Below are 19990 nucleotides of genomic sequence, written 5' to 3'. Positions count from 1 at the left end.
TTGTAGTTTTGATAATAAAGGTCTGTGACATATTTTGTTAAATTCATCCCTATTTTTGATACTGTAAAAATATTTTTGAAAAACAATGCAAAGAATTTTTTGGTGTATTGCTCTTGTATCCTACAATCTTGCTAGATTCACTTTTTTTTAAAGATTTCTTAAGATTTTCATCAGTTATGTCATCTGCAAATAAAGACAGCTTTACTTTATTCCCTTTTAGTCTATGCTTTTTTTTAAGTCTATGCTTTTTATTTCCTTTTTCTAAATTGTATTTTCTCTAGAACCTTTGTAAAATGTTGAAGTGGTGAGAGTAAACATCTTTGTATTCTAGATCTTTCACCTTTAAGTATGATACTGGTTAAAGGTTTTTCCATAGATGCCCTTTATCAAGTTAAGGATGTTTTCTTCTATTCCTAGTTTGCCAGGAGTATATTTAAAAAAAAAAAAATTTTTTTATGTTTTTATTTTTGACAGAGAGAGAGAGAGAGCGAGCGCGAGCAAGCATGAGCGGGGGAGGGGCAGGAGAGAGAGGGAGACACAGAATCAGAAGCAGGCTCCAGGCTTTGAGCTGTCAGCACAGAGCCCGATGCAGGGCTCAAACTCACAGCCTGAGCGATCATGACCTGAGCCGAAGTCGGACGCTCAACTGACTGAGCCACCCAGGCGCCCTTGCCAGGAGTATTTTTAAAATCATGAATGTGTGTTGAATTTTGTCAAGTGCTTTTTCAGCATTTATTAAGATTATATGTTTTTGTTGTTTTTCTGTTAATGTGGTGGACTTTCTAGATTGTGAATTTAACTTTACATTTACATCTAAACCCCACATGGTCATGATGTATTGTTTTTATATACCACAGGATTTTATTTGCTGATATTTCATTAAGTATTTGTATGCCCCGTGTTTATGAGGGAGATTGCTCTCCAGAGATATTTTGTCTAGTTTTAGTATCACGATAATGCTGGCCTTAAAAATGAATTGGGAATTGTTCCCTGTTCAATGTTTTTTCCTATTCAATTTTTTGAGTTTGTGGAGGATAGATATTATTTTTTGCCTTTTTAAAAATTTAATTATTTCTTTTGAGTAAACTCTGCCCTCAATGTGGGGCTCAAACTCATGACCCTGAGATTATTTATTCCTTAGATGTTTAATAGCACTCATCAGTGAAGCCACTGAAACTAATTTCTTTGGAAGAGCTATTCGTATACTTCATTTTATGTTTTATAAAAGCATCAATTTATTGAGTCATAACATTCCTAAATATGTATGCACTTATTAACAGATTATCAGTTTTTGTAGTTATTTAAGTAATTTGCCTATTTCATCTGAGTTACCAAATTTATTGGCAAAATTGTTCATAGGATACCTTTATTGTCATTTTAATTCTTATAGGATCTGTAATGATGTTCCCTCTTTTGTTCCTGGTATTGGTGTTTTCTCTTTTTACTTTCTCTTAGTCTTTGTATCTAGGGATTTAATAATTGTTAGTTTTTTTGAAGAACTAACTTTTGGTTTTGATTTATATCCATTGCACATCTTTTTTCTCTTATTTCTGCTTGTATCTTTATAATTTCTTATGTTTATCTTTGGGTTTAACTTACTCTCTTTTTAAGGTGGAAACTTAGGGCATTAAATTTATAACTTGTTTCTAAATTTTTTAAAATGTTTTTAAATTTATTTTTGAGAGAGGCATAGTGCGAGTGGGGGAAGGGCAGAGAGACAGACAGACACACACACACACACACACACACACACACACACACACAATCTGAAGCAGGCTCAAGTCTCTGAATTGTCAGCAAAGAGCTTGATGCGGGGCTTGAACTCATGAACCTTAAGATAATGACCTGAGCCAACGTTGGACGCTTCACAGACTGAGCCACCCAGGTGCCCCTTACATCTTGTTTCTAATACAAACATTTCCTCCAATAGTGCTTTGGTTAATACCCGTAAACTCTGGTATATTGTTCACAATATTTTCTAATTTCCATTATGATTTCTTCTTTGAGCCATGGGATGTTTAGAAATGTATTGCTTCATTACCAAATAGTTGGGGATATTTAAGATATCTTTTTTTTTTTTAAGGGGGAGAGGGGAGAGGGAGAGAGAATCCCAAGTAGGCCCCTTACCCAGTGCAGAGTCCTTCGCGTGGATTGATTCTAGGACCTGAGCTGAAATCAAGAGTTGGGTGCTCAACCAACTGAGCCACTCAGGCACTCCACACACATCTTTTTTTTTTTTTTTTTTTTTAACGTTTTATTTATTTTTGAGACAGAGAGAGACAGAGCATGAACGGGGGAGGGGCAGAGAGAGAGGGAGACACAGAATCGGAAGCAGGCTCCAGGCTCTGAGCCGTCAGCCCAGAGCCCGACGCGGGGCTCGAACTCACGGACCGCGAGATCGTGACCTGAGCTGAAGTCGGACGCTTAACCGACTGAGCCACCCAGGCGCCCCACATCTTTTTTTTTTTTTTTAATTGACTTCAAACGAGGGGCGCCTGGGTGGCTTAGTCGGTTAAACGGCCGACTTCGGCTCAGGTCATGATCTCGCGGTCCGTGAGTTCGAGCCCCGCGTCGGGCTCTGTGCTGACAGCTCTGTTCTGTGATTCAGAACAGGCCGAATCTGAAATCAACCTGTTTCAGATTCTGTGTCTCCCTCTCTCTGACCCTACCCCGTTCATGCTCTGTCTCAAAAATAAATAAACGTTAAAAAAAAAAAAAATTGTAAATTGACCTCAAACATAATTATTGTTAGAGACAATACTCTATGATTTTAATCCATTTGTATACATATATTTTAAATGTTTATTTATTTTTGAGATAGAGAGCACCAGCATGGGAGGGGCAAAAAGGGGTGGGGAGACAGAGGATCCAAAGTGGGCTTTGCACTGACAGTGGCGAGGCTTGAACTCAGGAACTGTGAGAATCATGACCTGAGCTGATGCTGGACACTCATCAGACTGAGCCACTCAGGTGCCCCTTAATCCGTTTACATTTATTGAGATTCGTTTTATGGCTCAGATATGATTTATCTTGGTGCACACTTATGTGCACTTAAAGATATATATTGTACAGCAATATATGTGGGTTTTATCTATTAATGTCAGGTGAAGTTGGTTGATAATGTTAATTTTCTATATTCTTACTCCTTTTCCAGCTACTTGTTTTTTATCAGTTGTTTGAAGATGAATGTTCATTTCCAACTCTGGATTTTTCTTTTTATTCTTTGAGTTTGCTTCATGAATTTTGAAGCTGTTAGTAAGTGCATATACATTTAGGAATTACGTCTTCCTGATGAATTGATCCTTTTATCTTTATGTATTCTGGTAATAGTCTCACCTTGAAGTCTTTTTCTGACATTAATATAGTTAACTCCGTTTTCCTTATGATTGGTATTTGACAATCCTGTATGGTTGTTCATGTTTAAAGCACATCTCTTGTAGAAAAGGTCTTTTATTCAGTCTGACAGTCTGCCTTTTAAATCAGAGTAAATGTGATTATCAAAATTGTTGGGTTTAAAGTCTGCTGTGTTGCTATTTGTGTTTTATTTGTCCTGTTTGTCGTTTTGTTTCTTCCTTTCCTGACTTGAATTGAACACTTTTCAAGTTTCATTTTATCTCTCCTATTGACTTGCTAGTTCTGCTTCTCTCCTTTACCTTCTTCCAGTCTTTCCCCCCTCCCCCCTTCTGTCAGTCTTTAATGGTCACTCAAAGGTAGCAGTTTTTAAAGTGTGGATTAAGGACCTCTGTGGTCTCTAAGGCCCCATTTTCTTTTTTTTTTTTTAGTTTTTTTTTTTTTTTTTTACGTTTATTTATTTTTGAGAGAGACAAAGCATGAGCAGGGGAGAGGCAGAGAGAGAAGGAGACACAGAATCTGAAAGCAGGCTCCAGGCTCTGAGCAAGCTGTCAGCACAGAGCCCGATGTAGGGCTTGAACCCGTGAACTGTGAGATCATGACCTGAGCCAAAGTTGGACGCTCAACTGACTGAGCCACCCAGGCACCCCAGCGTGGAATTGGGTTTTTAACTTCTTTTATTTCTAAATGAATTAATAACAGGTTTTAAAGATTTCTCAGTTTTAACTTATGTAGTAACTTGTTGATAGATAGAATCCAGTTTTTAAGAGTATAAAGTGGTCCTAAGACCAAGAAGTTTGAGAGTCACAGCTCTGGGTTTTAAAATACACATTTGACTTGATCACATTCTACTTTAAAATATATCAGTTTAGGGGCACCTGGGTGGCTCAGTTGGTTAAGCATCCGACTTCAGCTCAGGTCATGATCTCACTGTTTGTGAATTCGAGCCCCACATCTGTGCTGACAACTCGGAGCCTGGAGCCTGCTTCAGATTCTGTGTCTCCCTCTCTTTGCCCCTTCCCCACTCAGGCTCTGTCTCTCAAAAATGAATAAACGTTAAAAAAAATTTTTTTTTAAATATAGCAGTTTACCTTAAAACAGTATTCTTTGATTTTTTTTCCCTTTTGTTTTGTCCTTGGTGCTAGTGAGATAATATACCTCTTACTTCTCCATGTTATAAATTGCACAATTTATTTCTTTATTTTTGCTTTGATCAGTTATTTCTTAAAGACATTAGGAAATAAAAAAGTTTTTCTCTTTATCGTTTCCATTTCCATTACTCCCTTTTTCTTAAATCCCAAATATTCATCTTCTTTCCTTTTTCTTCAGCTTAAAGAACACTTAACCTTTCTTATAGTGTAGATTGGCTGGCAACAAGTTCTCTCTGCTTTTTGTTTGAGAATATCTTTATTTCAACTTTATTTCTGAAAGCTATTTTAGTTGTACTTAATTTTTTTCCCCTATTGTACTTTTTTGGGAAAGATTTTGTTTTATTAAATTTTTTTAATATTTATTTATTTTGAGAGAGAGAGAGCAGGGGAGGGGCAAAGAGAGAGAATCCCAAGCAGGCTTTGCACTGTCCGTGCAGAGCTGGATGTGGGGCTCAAACTCACAAACCTTGAGATCATAACCTGAGCCAAAATCAAGAGTTGGACACTTCACTGACTGAGCCACCCAGGCACCCCTCAACATAAGAATTTTTGAGGAACACAGTCTATAGCAAGGAGTGAGGGCTAATTTTAAAGGAGTGATTTGGGGGACACAGCCCAAGGCAACCTTAACAAATCATTAACAAGTCTTAACAAATGTTAAGAATCTTGATGAGATTAGTGGAATCTTTATGAGAGAATGGAGGGAGATTTGAGACCTGGAGACACAGGGAGGAAGGCCATGTGAAGATGAAGACAGAGATCATTTATGCTGCCTCAGTTGGGGAGAGCCAGGAGCCTCTACAAGCTGATAACAGTTTTTCCCTTGAGCCTTCAGAGGAGAATGGCCCTGCTCTCAGGGGACTTGTTTTCTGGACTTCTGTTCTCCAGAACTGTGAGAGAACAAATTTCTGTTGTTTTTAGCCATCTCATTTTTTTTTCTCAGTCTTTATTTATTTTTTTAATTTACATCCAGGTTAGTTGTAATATAGTGCAACAATGATTTCAGGAGTAGATTAATGCCTCTTACCCATTTAGCCCATCCCCTCTCACAACCCCTCCAGTAACCCTCTGTTTGTTCTCCATATTTAAGAGTTTCCTCTGTTTTGTCCCCCTCCCTGTTTTTATATTATTTTTGCTTCCCTTCCCTTGTGTTCATCTGTTGTGTGTTTTAAAGTCCTCATATGAGTGAAGTCATATGATTTTTGTCTTTCTCTGACTAATTTTGCTTAGCATAATACCCTCTAGTTCCATCCACGTAGTTGCAAATGGCAGGATTTCATTCTTTTTGATTGCCTACTAATAGTCCAGTGTGTGTGTGTGTGTGTGTGTGTACACACCAAATCCTCTTTATCCATTCATCCATCGATGGGCATTTGGGCTCTTTCCATACTTCGGCTATTGTTGATAGTGCTGCTATAAACATTGGGGTGCATGTGTCCCTTTGAAACAGCACACCTGTATCCCTTGGATAAATACCTAGTAGTGCAATTGCCGGGTCGTAGGGTAGTTCTATTTTTAATTTTTTGAGGAACCTCCATATTGTTTTCCAGAGTTAGTCATCTCATTTTTTGTGGTAATTTTAGCCCCACTAGGAAACAAATACATGTTCTAACTTCATTCACCTCCCTTCTGTCTTCTTTGAGAGTTTCATGTTGTCAGAACCAAACTGACAGCAGGGCAAGGGAATCTGTTCAGGAGATCTGCTTAATTCCAGTAGAGAGCAGGGTAGAGAAGATTAAGGAGTGAGTCTGGGTAGGAGGTAGGTGGCAAGTGCTGTAGTACAATTCTGCTTAAAGTTTACAGACATGGAGAACTAAATAGTATACAAGATAATGATTGCCTCTGGGTGAAGGGATGGGAAATAGCATCAGAAAGGGACTGCAAACATACTGGTATATTCATATTAAGCTATGGGATAAATACAAAAGCGTATTTTAAAAATATACTTTATATTATATTTTATTTTTATATTTGAAATGTTTTATAAATTTTCTTTAAATAATTTTTTTAATGTTTGTTTATTTTTGAGAAACAGAGAGACAGAGCATGAGCAGGTGAGGGGCAGAGGGAGAGGGAGATACAGAATCCGAAGCAGGCTCCAGACTCTGAGCTGTCAGCACAGAGCCTGACGTGGGGCTCGAACCCACAAACTGTGAGGTCATGACCTGAGCTGAAGTTGGTCATTTAACCGACTGAGCTACCCAGGTGCCCCTGAATGTTTTATAAATTTCTAAATATCTTTTATGTGGATTTAGTCTTTAGTATACTATATTTTTATTTTTGTTCTTTTTAAAAAATGTTTATTTTGAGAGAGAAAGAGTGAGAGCAAGTGCACAGGGGAGGGGAAGAGAGAGCAGGAGAGAGAGAATCCTAAGCAGGGTCCTCGCTGTTAGTGCAGAGCCCTATGCTGTGCTCAGTCCAACAAAATGTGAGATCATGACCTGAGCTGAGATTAAGAGTCAGTGCTTAACTGATTAAATTAACAGATTAAGTGTTTAACAGATTAAGTGCTTAACTGACTGAGCCACCCAGCCATCCCTACTATGCTATATTTTTTAAATGGAGCTGTCATGTAGTAATATGGCAAATAATGTTAGAAAATCTTAAAACTAAATATTTGGGATCAAATGTTACAAACATTTGCAAAGTAAGAGAAATCCCCAGCACCCCCACCTAATCCAGATAAAGTGGAAAACATCACTGTAAGCAGACCCTAAATCTTTGACATTTACCAATATCAATAACTTGGGATTGGAGGCTAGGCTTTTGCCAAAATCTGGTAGGGAAATTGAGTGGATACTGTAAACTATAACTATATATATAATATAAACTAATATGGGCTAACAAAGGCTGGCTTTACTTTAGTGAAATGGTAGATCTAAAAAAATTTGCTTATGGGAAAGGGAAATGGGGAATGCTGTCAGTTTTGGTGTGGATTTTGAGTAGAAAGATACCTGCTTAAAATTTGCTACTGGGGTGCCTGGGTGGCTCAGTCAGGTATCCAGCTTTGGCTCAAGTCACAATCTCGCAGTTGATGAGTTCGAGCCCTGCATAAGACTCTGTGCTGACAGCTCAGAGCCTGGAGCCTATTTCAGAGTATGTGTCTCCCTCTCTCCCTACCTCTCTCCCCACTTGTGCTCTTTCTCTTTCAAAAATAAATAAACAAAAAAACAATTTGCAGGGCGCCTGGGTGGCACAGTCAGTTAATTCGTTCGACTTTGGCTCAGGCCATGATCTCAAGGTTTTTAGTTCGAGCCCCACATCAGGCTCTCTGCTGACAGCTCGGAGCCTGGAGCCTGCTTTGGATTTTGTCTCCCTCTCTGCTCCTCTCCTGCTCGCACTGTGTCTCTGTTACTGTCTGTCTCTCTCTCTCAAAAATAAATAAACATTAAAAAAAAATTTGCTACCATAGGCTTGTCTTCACACACATTCAGGGTTTTTTGTTTGTTTGTTTGTTTGTTTATTCTGAGAGACAGCACAGCTTGGGAAGGGCAGAGAGAGACTCCCAAGCAGGCTCCACACAGTCAGTACAGAGCCCAACGTGGTGCTCAATCTCATGAACTACAAGATCATGACCTGAACCAAAATCGAGAGTTGGACACTTAACTGACTGGGCCCCACATTTAGGGTTTCTTGCTTGGTTCAGGAAATCTATAGTTGAGAAATTATCAGGGTGAGCCTTGGTATTTCCCCTGGGGTAACCATAGTTTTGCAGAATCTCTCTGATGTGAACATCTTTTTTCTTCTTCTTTTAAGCTTATTTATTTTGAGAGAGAGAGAGTGCAAGAGAGAGACAGAATCCCAAGTAGACTCCACGCTTTCAGTGCAGAGCCCAGTGTGGGGTTTGAACTCATGAACTATGAGATCATGACCTGAGTGGAGATTAAGAGTCATATGCTTAACCAACTGAGCTACCCAGGCGCCCCTGTGACATGTCTTCTACCCAGGCCTCATAGGAGTCCAGTAAATAAAATCCCATTAAAAGTGCGTTCACAATGTTAATTTATGAACCATGAATCTCCATGAGTAAAATTCAACAGAATCAACAACAGGATTACATTCCAGGAAAATTAAGGAAATGGATTATTAAAACACTATAAGTATATTTAAAAGTAAAGATATAAAAGATGAAATAAGTCATGAAAAAAGAACAATATACAATTAGACTGTGAAGAAATATATACCACTAAACAAAGAGATAGTGACCTGGGAGATAGATGTGTGGAAATTACCCACATGAAGTATAATCTCCATTTTCCCATGGGCCTGTAAACCAATTCTGGCTTTTAAGACCTAAGTAGAAGTCTCCTGAGACTCTTTCAGGGAATCTTTTTGCTTCCCTCAGTGTTTTGGACATGAATTCTGACCTGGGGAGTTGGAGCAACTAAAATTTTGGGAATGCAAAATGGTAGATCCACTTGGCAAGAACAGGTTGGCACTTTTCTTACATAAAGTTAAATATAGACTAGTAGGAAGTGTGGAATCCCAGGGACCCAGGAATCCCATTCCTAGGAAACTACCCAAGAAAAATGAAACCCAGATTCACATAAACTTATATGAATATTTATAGCAGCTTTCTTCAAAACTGTCTAAAACTTTAAATAATACAACTGCCCTTAATGATAAAATTGTGGAACATGCGGTATAATACTTCTCAGCAATAAAAAAGGAACTAATTACAAAAACACAACATGGAAGAATCTTGAATCCTTTATGGGGAGTGAAATCAGATTCAAAAGGCCTACATATTGTATGATTCTATTTATATGACATTTTGGAAAAGGGAGAACTCTAGGGACAAACACAGATTTGGTTGCTTGGGGTTGGTGGGAGGGATTGTCTACAAAGGGACATGGGAATTTTTGGGTTATAGAACTGTTCTCTATGTTTATTGTGGTGTGGCACATGACTATGCATTTGTTAAAATTTGTGGAACTAAGTACACCAAAAAGTAATTTTTTTGCTATATGTAAATTAGACCTCAATTTATTTATTTATTTTTTTTTTTTTTAAATTTTTTTTTTTTTTTCAACGTTTTTTATTTTTTTTATTTTTGGGACAGAGAGAGACAGAGCATGAACGGGGGAGGGGCAGAGAGAGAGGGAGACACAGAATCGGAAACAGGCTCCAGGCTCCGAGCCATCAGCCCAGAGCCTGACGCGGGGCTCGAACTCACGGACCGCGAGATCGTGACCTGGCTGAAGTCGGACGCTTAACCGACTGCGCCACCCAGGCGCCCCTAGACCTCAATTTAAAACACACACACACACACACACAGAGAAATGAATAGGAAGAAAGTGATTACAGTAGTCTCCCTTTATCTGAGGTTTCATTTTCTGTGGTTTCACTTACCCTAAATCAACTGTAGTCCCGAAGTAGGTCATCGTTTGTTTTATTTTATTTTATTTTTTTAACGTTCATTTATTTTTGAGAGAGAGTGTGAGCAGAGGAGGGGCAGAGAGAGAGGGAGACACAGAATCTGAAGCAGGCTCCAGGCTCTGAGCTGTCAACACAGAGCCCCACGTGGGGCCTGAACTCACAGACCGTGAGATCATGACCTGAGCTGAAGTCGGGCACTTAACCAACTGAGCCACCCAGGCACCCCTCAGGTCATCTTCTCTTGGCATATTGTCAGAAAATCATTAGGAGTCTAATGCTGCTTCACACTGCCTGTGGCATTCACCTCACTGCTTTTCATCATGTAGGCATTTTATCATTTCATATCATCACAAGAAGGATGAGTACAGTACAGTTAAGATATTTTGAGAGACAACATTGATATAATTTATTACAGTATATTGTTAATCTCTTACTGTGCCTAGTTTATAAATTAAACTTTATTTTAGGTATGTAGAGGAGAAAACAGTCTGTATCGGGTTTGGTACTGTGGGCAGTTTTAGGCATCCACTGGGAGTCTTGGAACGCATCTTCTGTGGATACGCGGATAAGTGGGGGACTACTGGATAGCATGTGAACTTATTGGAGAAATTTAGTTATGAAGAGGAGTAACTGAAGAGAATGTGGGTTTCGGCAGAAGGTGTTTTTGTTTTTAAGGTGTATAGCAGAACAAATTATATGTTAAGAATGATCCATTTGAGGATACTCTGAAGATGTATGCATGAAGAAATGATAGGAGGGACCAAGGCAAGGGGGGATGAAGTCAGTCAGCACATGTGGAAGTGTTGGGCTTTGCAAGGAGGTACACATTTTCTTTTTTTGTTTGTTTTTGTTTTTAAAGTTTATTTTTGAGAGAGAACACACACAAGCAGGGGAAGAGCAGAGAGAGAGAATCCCAAGTGGAGTTTGAACTCAGGAACCATGAGATCATGACCTGAGCTGAAATCAAGAGTTGGATGCCTAACCCAGGTGCCCCGCAACCCCCCCCCCCCCCCATTTTCCATGTAAGAGGAAAGGAAAGGAAAGATGCATGCATTTTCCGGCTAAATTTGATGGTGAGATGGCCTCATTTTTCTCCATGAAGTGAGTCAGATTCTGATAGCATAAAATGCATTTGAGGAATAAGTAGAAGGCATGGAATAATTCTTGCCTGATGTTGGGAGAGTACCCTGTCTTGAAGACCTTATGGACAGACAACTGTCTCAGAGCTACGGAGGGCTAATTTGAAGTTAATGATTATGAATTTGCTGTGACATGCTATGTTATGGGAATCTTCCTCCTTCCCATAGATGATTAGCTGCTGCGTGTTGCCACAAAAACTAGTTAGTAGAGTTCTTCTAAGAATGGAGTTTTGTCTGGAGACGGAATAAGGAGTTGAGGGTATTTGCAAAGGAGTAATGTTTACTTTGGGTCATTGAGGGAACTTAATCATTTGAAAGTGGTGTGGAAGTCAAGGAATTATTCCATGTTGAAGCCTCTGACAAAGGTAACAACCTCTGTTTGACCTATGTCTATCTCTTCGTGTCTGATACAGTGCCATGCCTTTCAAATATTTGTTGGATAAACAAATGCCAGTTTCTCTTAGAGGAGAAAGAGACCATATGCCTCTTTACTCTCACCTCACTGTCAGTTCTTACTCTTCTACAGCAGCCTGGTATAGCACACTTTTACATTGTGAACACTTGAGGGTAAGAATAGGCAGGCCTGGGGCACCTGCATGGCTCAGTCAGTTACGTGTCTGACTCTTGGTTTTGGTTCAGGTCATGATTTCATGGTTTGTGAGTCTGAGCCCCGCGTCAGACTCTTTGCTGCCGGTGGAGAACCTGCTTGGGATTCTCTCTTCCTCTCTCTCTGCCCCTCCCCGGCTCGCACTCTGTCTCTCTCAAAATAAATAAATAAACTTAAAAAAATACACTTAAAAAAAAAAAAAAAAAGAATAGACAGGCCTTATCCTCTGGGACATAGTAATCACTGAGTAATAAATATTTGTTGAGTGAATGACCATGTGATATCTGTTTGAGTTGCCCCTTGTGTTTCATTGAAATTGTCAGATTTCTTGGTTGTGTTCCCCACTATTAGCTCCAAAAGGATTAAAATAATATTTTGCTCATCCCTGTATTTTCAATGGCTGGCACACAACAGGTGATGAGTGAAGGATTGAGAGAACTTATTTTTTTTTCAAGATACAACAGAAATAGATAAAATCTTCCATTCAGTTAACAGTTGGAATAAGGTGGTTTCGTTACATATAAATCATGTAAGTCACTACTAGGGTAAGGAAAATGTATCTTCAGATATCCTTACCAACTAGTTTGATGTCTTTTGCATGGTCTACTTCTGTGCTGAGTTTTTCTGGATGTATTCTAACAAAGTTTGTTTTCTAGGAGGAGGCATCTCCCTACTCTTTGGTCAACATCTGCCTGAACTTCCTGATTGCTAACCTAGAGAAATTGTGTTCTGAAAGATCTGATGGAACATTGTGCCTTCCAGAGCATTGGAGTTTCCCTCAGGAAGTAGCTGATCGATTCCTTGGGGTGATGACATGGCAAGGTAATAATAACGCTCTTTTATTTTAATCTTTTAAAGTTTATTTCTTTATTTTGAGAGAGAGTGTGCACTCGTGAGCACTCTTGGATGAGTGCACGGGGGAGGGGCAGAGAGAGAAGGGAGAGAGAGAGAATGCCAAGCCCGTGTGGGGCTCGATCCCATGAACTGTAAGATCATGACCTGATCCAAAATCAAGAGTTGGACACTTAACCAACTGAGTCACCCAGGTATCCCTATTTAATTTTTTTTGATAAGGTTTCTTTATATTGTACTTTTAAAGCATTTTACTATTTGAAGAGTGCTTTCATATCCAGTTCCTGTTTTACTCCTCACAACAAATGGATGGGCAATAGGGAAATAATTTCCATTTTATTTGTGTGGAGATTTGAATCTCGGAGTCTTTCTGGGATCCCTTGCAGGAAATTTGTCTTGTTTCTAGGTTTATCCTGCTATTAGCTTAGCAGAGTGAAGACAATGGAGAACTAAACCAAGTTCCCACTCATCTGTTTGCTCTCTAGCTTTTGAAGTGCTTTTCCTATAGTCTTGTCTCCTACTCTTTTCGTTGTGAATATGAGACTTAAAAATCTTTTCATTTACTTCCCCTTGTAGTGAGGCTTTCAAAACCTCACCAAAAGTTGTTATTTTACTTTTTGATTACAGCCTTCCTGGTGGATGTGAAGTATTTATTGTGGTTTTGTTGCATTTCCCTAATGAGTAATGATGTTGAACATTTTAAATGGTGTTTAATTTATCATGTTACTGTTTTTTTTTAAGTTTATTTATTTTGAGAGAGACAGTGCAAGTGGGGGATGCGCAGAGAAAGAGGGAATCTCAAGCAGTCTCCGCACAGTCTATGCAGAACCCAGTGTAGGGCTTGAACTCACAACCATGAGATCATGACCTGAGCTGTAATCAAGGGTGGGACACTTAACCAACTGAACCACCCAGGCATCTCCACTTTTTTTTTTAAATGTTTATCAGTTTTTTCTTAATATAAAGGCTTTTGGTAACAAATTACTGAGATGTGTTTCACATACTATATAATTCACCTACTTAAAGTGTACAGCTCAATGGTACTATTATTTTTGTTTTTAGTGATTTGGGCAGCTGTCATCACAATTTTAGAACATTTTTTGTCACCTCAAAAAGAAACTCCTTACCCATCCCCCAATCCTAAGCAACTACTCATAGACTTTTTATTTCTGTGTTATTGTTTTTTTTTTCCTGAACATTTAATATAAATCAAATTGTATAATATGTGGCCTTTTATATCTTCTTTGGAGACATGTCTATTCATATCCTTTGCCCAGTTCTTTCTTTTTCTTTTTTTTTTTCTTTACTTATTCTTTTAATTTAAAAAAAATTATTTTTTAGTTTACATCCAAGTTAGTTAGCATATAGTGCAACAATGATTTCAGGAGTAGATTCCTTAATGCCTGCATTTAGCCCACCCCCTCCCACAACCCCTCCAGCAACCCTCTGTTTGTTCTCTATATTTAAGAGTCTCTTATGTTTTGTCCCTCTCCCTGTTTTTATATTATTTTTGCTTCCCTTCCCTTATTATGTTCATCTGTTTTGTATCTTAAATTCCTCATATGAGTAAAATCATATGATATGTGTCTTTCTCTGACTAATTTCACTTTAGCGTAATACCCTCTAGTTCCATCCACGTAATTCCAAATGGGAAGATTTCATTCTTTGTGATTGCCGAGTACTTTTTTTTTTAATGTTTATTTATTTTTGAGAGAGAGAGAGGGAGGGGCAGAGAGAGAGGGAGAAATAGAAAATCCCAAGCAGGCTCAGCACTGTCAGCACAGAGCCCCAGAAATTTAAAAAAATGATCACCATGATAAATCTAGTTACCATCTGTTAACCATACAAAGGTTTTACAATATTACTGACTATATTCCCTATGCTGTACATTACATCCCCATGTCTTATTTTCTTGTTACAAGTCCCTTATCAGTTACATGGTTGCAATTATTTTCTTCCATTCTATGAATTCTCTTTTCACTTTGCTGATAGTGTGTTTTGACTTACAAACAGTTTTAATTTTTTAATGTTTATTTCTGAGAGAGAGACGAGTGCGAACGGGGGAGAGGCAGAGAGAGGGAGACACAGAATCCAAAGCAGACTCCAGGCTCTGAGCTGTCAGCACAGAGCCCAACGCGGGGCTCAAACTCACAAGCTGCAAGGTCATGACCTGAGCCGAAGTTGGATGCTTAACCGACTGAGCCACTCAGGTGCCCCAAAAATGGTTTTAATTTTCATGAAGTCCAATTTATCCATTTCTTTTCTGGCTTATGCTTTTGGTATCATATCTAAAAATTAATTGCCAAATCCAAGGTCCTAAAGATTATACCTGTATTTTCTTCTAAGAGTGTTGGTTTTTTCACTCCTACACTCTTAGGTTTTTGGTCCATTTTGAGTTTATTTTTGTATATGGCATGAAGTGTAAGAGTCCAGCTTTATGTTTTCCATGTGCCTATACAGTTGTCCCATCACTATTTGTTGAAAAGCTTATTCTTTCACTATTGAATGGTGTTGGCACCCTTTTAAAAAATCAGATGACCACAGAGCATTGTGTTTATTTCTTACCTTCATTTCTGTTCTGCGAAGCAATATGTCTATCCTTTTGTCTGTATGACCCTATCTTGATTGCTGTTGCTTTGTAGTAAATTTTGAAATTCGAAAGTGAGAATTCTCTTTTTAGGATTGTTTTGGCTATTCTGGGTCCTTTATGTTTCCGTATGAAGTTTAGAACCAGTTGGTCAGTTTCTACAAAGAATCCAGCTGGGATTTGAATAAGGATTGCATCAAATAGGTACGTTAATTTGGAGAGCATTGCCATCTTAACAGCATTAAGTCTTCTGATGATGAACATGATGTCTATTTATTTAGATCATTTTGAATTATTTTCTAATGTTTTGCCATCTTAACCATTTGAAATCTTCATGAGTTTGGGTTAACTTTCTATTAAACTAGACTTTCATTTCTTTGAACAGTGTTTTCTAGTTCATGCATATAAGTTGACACATCTTTTGTTAAATTTATTTCTAAGTATTTTATTCTTTTGATATTATTTTATGTGGAATTGCTTTCTTAATTTCATTTTTGTTATTTACGTATTTATTTACTTATATTTATTTATTTTTTTGAGAGAGAGAGGGAGAGGGGCAGAGAAGAAGGGGCAGACCCTGGGATCATGACCTGAGCCAAATCCAGCTTAACCAGCTGAGCCTCCCAGGTGCCCCTTAATTTCATTTTTGGATTGTTCATTTTTAGTGTACAGAAATATAGTTGATTTTCTTTTTGAAATGTAAAAAACTAGAAAATGTAAATAAACCTCAGTATATTCAACCTAAACAATTATCAACTCATGGCCAATCTTGCATCTTCCACACACCTACCCACCTTTGTCCTGCCCCCAGATATTTTGAAGTAAATCCCATGTATTATGTTATTTCAACTGTAAATGTAGGTGGGGAGTGGGGCTTGTAAAATGTATATACATAACCGTAATTTTAATTTAACACTTAAAATTTTAATATTCGTTTTTTAATATCAGATAGTGAGCGTTCATTTTGACTGTCTTACAACTTTTATTTTTTTTTATTTTATTATTATTATTATTTTTTTAACGTTTATTTATTTTTGAGACAGAGAGAGACAGAGCATGAACGGGGGAGGGTCGGAGAGAGGGAGACACAATCTGAAACAGGCTCCAGGCTCTGAGCTGTCAGCACAGAGCCCGACGCGGGGCTCGAACTCACGGACCGTGAGATCATGACCTGAGCCGAAGTCGGCCGCTCAACCGACTGAGCCACCCAGGCGCCCCATCTTACAACTTTTAAAAACCTTTGTTTGAATTAGTATCTAGGTGAGGTCCATATATTGTGATCGGTTGATAGGGTTTTTAGGCCTCTTTTGATCTACAGGCTATCTCGTATTATTTTGCAATATGTATGTTATATGTGTATATATCTCTATCTTTGTGTGTGTGTGTGTGTGTGTTTAAGACTTTATTTTTTAGAGCAGTTTTAGATTTACAACCAGATTGAGGGTACACACATGCATAGCCTCCCCTATTGTCAACGTCACTCATTAGAATAGTACTTTTTTTTTTAACTAAGGAGGACTCTACCTTTGACACCTCATAGTCACCCAGAGTCCATGTTTTAGTTTAGGGTTCGCTCTTGGTGTTGTGTATCCTGTGGGTTTGGACAAAAGTATAAAGACATACCCATCATTATATCATAAAGAATATTTTCACTGTCCTAAAAATCCTCTGTCCTCTGCCTTTTCATACCTTCCTCCCATGCCTGGCAATCACTGATGTTTATATTGTCCCCATAGTTCTGCATATTTGGAATCCTGTGGTATGTAGCCTTTTCATATTGGCTTCTTTCACTAATATGCATTTCACTCCATGTTTTTTATAGCTTGATAGCTCATGTCTTTTTAGTGCTGAATAATAGTCCATTGTCTGGATGTGCCACTGTTTATTCATTTACCTACCCAAGGATGTCTTGCTTCCAAGTTTTGGCAATTATTGAATAAAGCTGCTGTAAACATCTCTGTGCAGGTTTTTGTGTGGACGTAAGTTTTCATCTCCTTTGGGTAAGTAACAAGGAATGTGATTGCTAGATCATATGGTAAGAATATGTTTAGTTTTGTAGGACACTGACAGACTGTCTTCCAGAATGGCTTTTGTACCGTTTTGCATCCCACCAGCAGTGTATGAGAGCTCCTGTTGCTTCACATCCTGCCCAACTTTTGGTGTTATCAGTGTTCTGGATTTTGGCCATTCTAATAAGTGTGTAGTGCTGTCTCACTCTTGTCTTAATTTGCATTTCCCTGATGACGTGTGATGTGGAGCATCTTTTCCATATGCTTATTTGCCATCTATATATCATCTTTGGTGAGGTCTTTTCAGGTCTTTGGCCCACTTTTTAATTGGAATGTTTTCTTATTGTTTTTGTTTTCTTGTTTTTGTTTTCTTATTGTTAGGCGTTCTTTTTTTTTAATGTTTATTTTTGAGAGAGAGAGAGCACACACTAATGTGAGTTGGGGAGGGGCAGAGAGGGAGACAGAGGCTTCGCACTGACTCCCATGCGGCGCTTGAACTCACAAACCATGAGATCATGACCTGAGCCAAAGTTGGATGTTCAAATGACTGAGCCAGCCAGGCGCCGCATGAGTTCTTTATATGTTTTTGGATAAGTCATTTATCCGATATGCCTTTTGCAATTATTTTCTCCCAGTCTGGCTTGTCTTTTAATTATTTGGATATTCTCTTTCACAGAACATATGATTTTAATTTTATTTGAATTAAGCTAAATCAAATTTTGTTTTATTATACTTCTAAATGTTTATTTTTGGGTGAAAGAGAGTGAGTGAGGATGGGGCAGAGAGAGGGGGCCAGAGGATCTGAAGCAGGCATTGCACTGAAAGCAGTGAGTCCGATGTGGGGCTCAAACTCATGAACTGTGACATTATGACCTGAGCCGAAGTTGGACTCTCAATTGACTGAGCCCCACAATTTTAATTTTAATGAAGTCCAGCTTATCAATAATTTTTTTCATAGATTGTGCCTTTGGTGTTGTATCTAAAAAGGCATTACTATACCCATTATACCCATAGATTTTCTTCTGTTACATTCTAGGAGTTTTATAGTATTGTGTTTTACAGTTAGGTAAATCTGTTTTGTGTTTACAGTTAGGTAAATCTGTGATCTGTTTTTGAATTAATTTTTTTAATGCTTTTTATTTTAATGTTTGTTTATTTTTTGATTCCGTGAGCAGGAGAGCGGGGGAGGGGGACAGAGAATCCCAAGCAGACTCCAAACTGGCAGTACAGAGCCCAACTCGGGGCTTGAATACACAGACCCTAAGATCATGACCCGAGTCGAAATCAAGAGTCAGATGCTCAACTGACTGAGCCATCCAGGCGCCCCTGTTTTGAGTTAATTTTTGTGAAACGTGTTAGTTAGGTCTGTGTCTAGATTCATGTTTTTTTGTTTCTGTTTTTTCATGTGGATGTCCATTTGTTCCAACATCATTTGTTGAAGAAACTATATTGAATTGTCTTGGTTCTTTGAGTCAAAGATCAGTTGACTATATTTATGTGGGTCTGTTTCTGGGCTCTCTCTTCTGTTCCGTTAATATCTTTATTCTTTTACCAGTACCACACTGTCTTGATTACTGTAGCTTTATAGTGAGTCTTGAAGTTACGTAGGGTCAGCTCTCCAACTTTGTTCTTTTCTTTCAATATTATGTTGGCTATTCTAGGTCTTTTGCCTTTCCATATAAACTTTATTTATTTATTAAAAATTTTTTTTAATGTTTATTTTATTTTTGAGAGAGACAGAGCACGAGCAGGGGAGGGGCAGAGAGAGAGGGAGACACAGAATCCGAAGCAGGGTCTAGGCTCTGAGCTGTCAGCACAGAGCCTGACGTGGGGCTTGAACCCACTAACCATGAGATCATGACCTGATCTGAAGTCAGATGCTTAACCAACTGAGCTACCCAGGCATGCTCCATATAAACTTTAAAAAAAATTATTTTTAATGTTTATTTATTTTTGAGACAGAGATGAACGGGGGATGGTCAGAGAGAGAGGGAGACACAGAATCTGAAGCAGGCTCCAGGCTCCGAGCTGTCAGCACAGAGCCTGACATGGGGCTCGAACTCATGGACCGTGAGATCATGACCTGAGCTGAAGCTCAACTGACTGAGCCACCCAGGCGAATATAAACTTTAGAACCAGTTTATTGATATTCACAAAATAACCTGCTAGGATTTTTATTAAGACTGCATTGTATCTGTATATCAACCTGGGGAAAACTGATAACTTGAAAAAAAATTTTTTTTGTTTGGATATTTATTTATGTTGGGGGAGAGTGCAAGTGGGCAGGGGCAGAGAGGGGAACAGAGGATCTGAAGCAGGCTCTGTGCTGACAGGCTTTCAACAGCAAGTCCGGTATGGGCTCGAACTCATGAACTGAGAGTTCGACCTGAGCCAAAGCCGGATGCTCTGCCCACTGAGCCACCCAGGTGCCCCTAAAAATTTTTTTTAATTCCAGTGTAGTTAACATACAGTGTTATATTAGTTTCAAGTGTGCAATATAGTGATTCAGCAGTTCCATACGTCACCCAATGTTCATCACAAGTGCACTTCTTAGCCCCATCACCCATTTCACCCATACCCCTACCTCCCTCCAGTCTGGTAACAGGAGTGTTTGTTCTCCACAGTTAAGAGTTGTTTCTTAGCTTATTTTTCTCTCTCTTGCCCTCTCTTTTTTCCTCTTTGCTCATCTGTTTCTTAAATTCCACATATAAGTGAAATCATATGGTATTTGTCTTTCTCTGACTGACTTATTTCACTGAGCATTATAGTCTCTAGCTGCATCCATGTTGTTGCCAATGGTAAGATTTCTTTCTTTTTTATGGCTGAATAATGCAAAAAAATGATATTTTATAACATTGAATCTTCCTGTTCATGAACATAGAATATCTCTCCCACTTATTTAGTTCTTTGATTTC

At 38.5% G+C, this 19990-nt stretch overlaps 1 protein-coding gene across 1 annotated transcript in view; it reads left to right on the top strand.

The window, feature by feature from the left end:
- ZYG11A (zyg-11 family member A, cell cycle regulator) overlaps nucleotides 1–19990 on the top strand; it is a 74677-nt gene that overhangs the window by 1600 nt on the left and 53087 nt on the right. The window contains 1 exon segment of the mRNA XM_060624496.3: nucleotides 12284–12449. Within this exon segment, the coding sequence (XP_060480479.2) occupies nucleotides 12284–12449 (166 nt within the window).

This window comes from Panthera onca, chromosome C1, assembly GCF_046562875.1.
Source record: "Panthera onca isolate mPanOnc1 chromosome C1, mPanOnc1 haplotype 2, whole genome shotgun sequence".
Lineage (NCBI taxonomy): Eukaryota > Metazoa > Chordata > Mammalia > Carnivora > Felidae > Panthera > Panthera onca.
The sequence above is the reverse complement of the archived record's forward strand: the minus strand, read 5'-3'. Positions and strand labels throughout refer to the sequence as shown.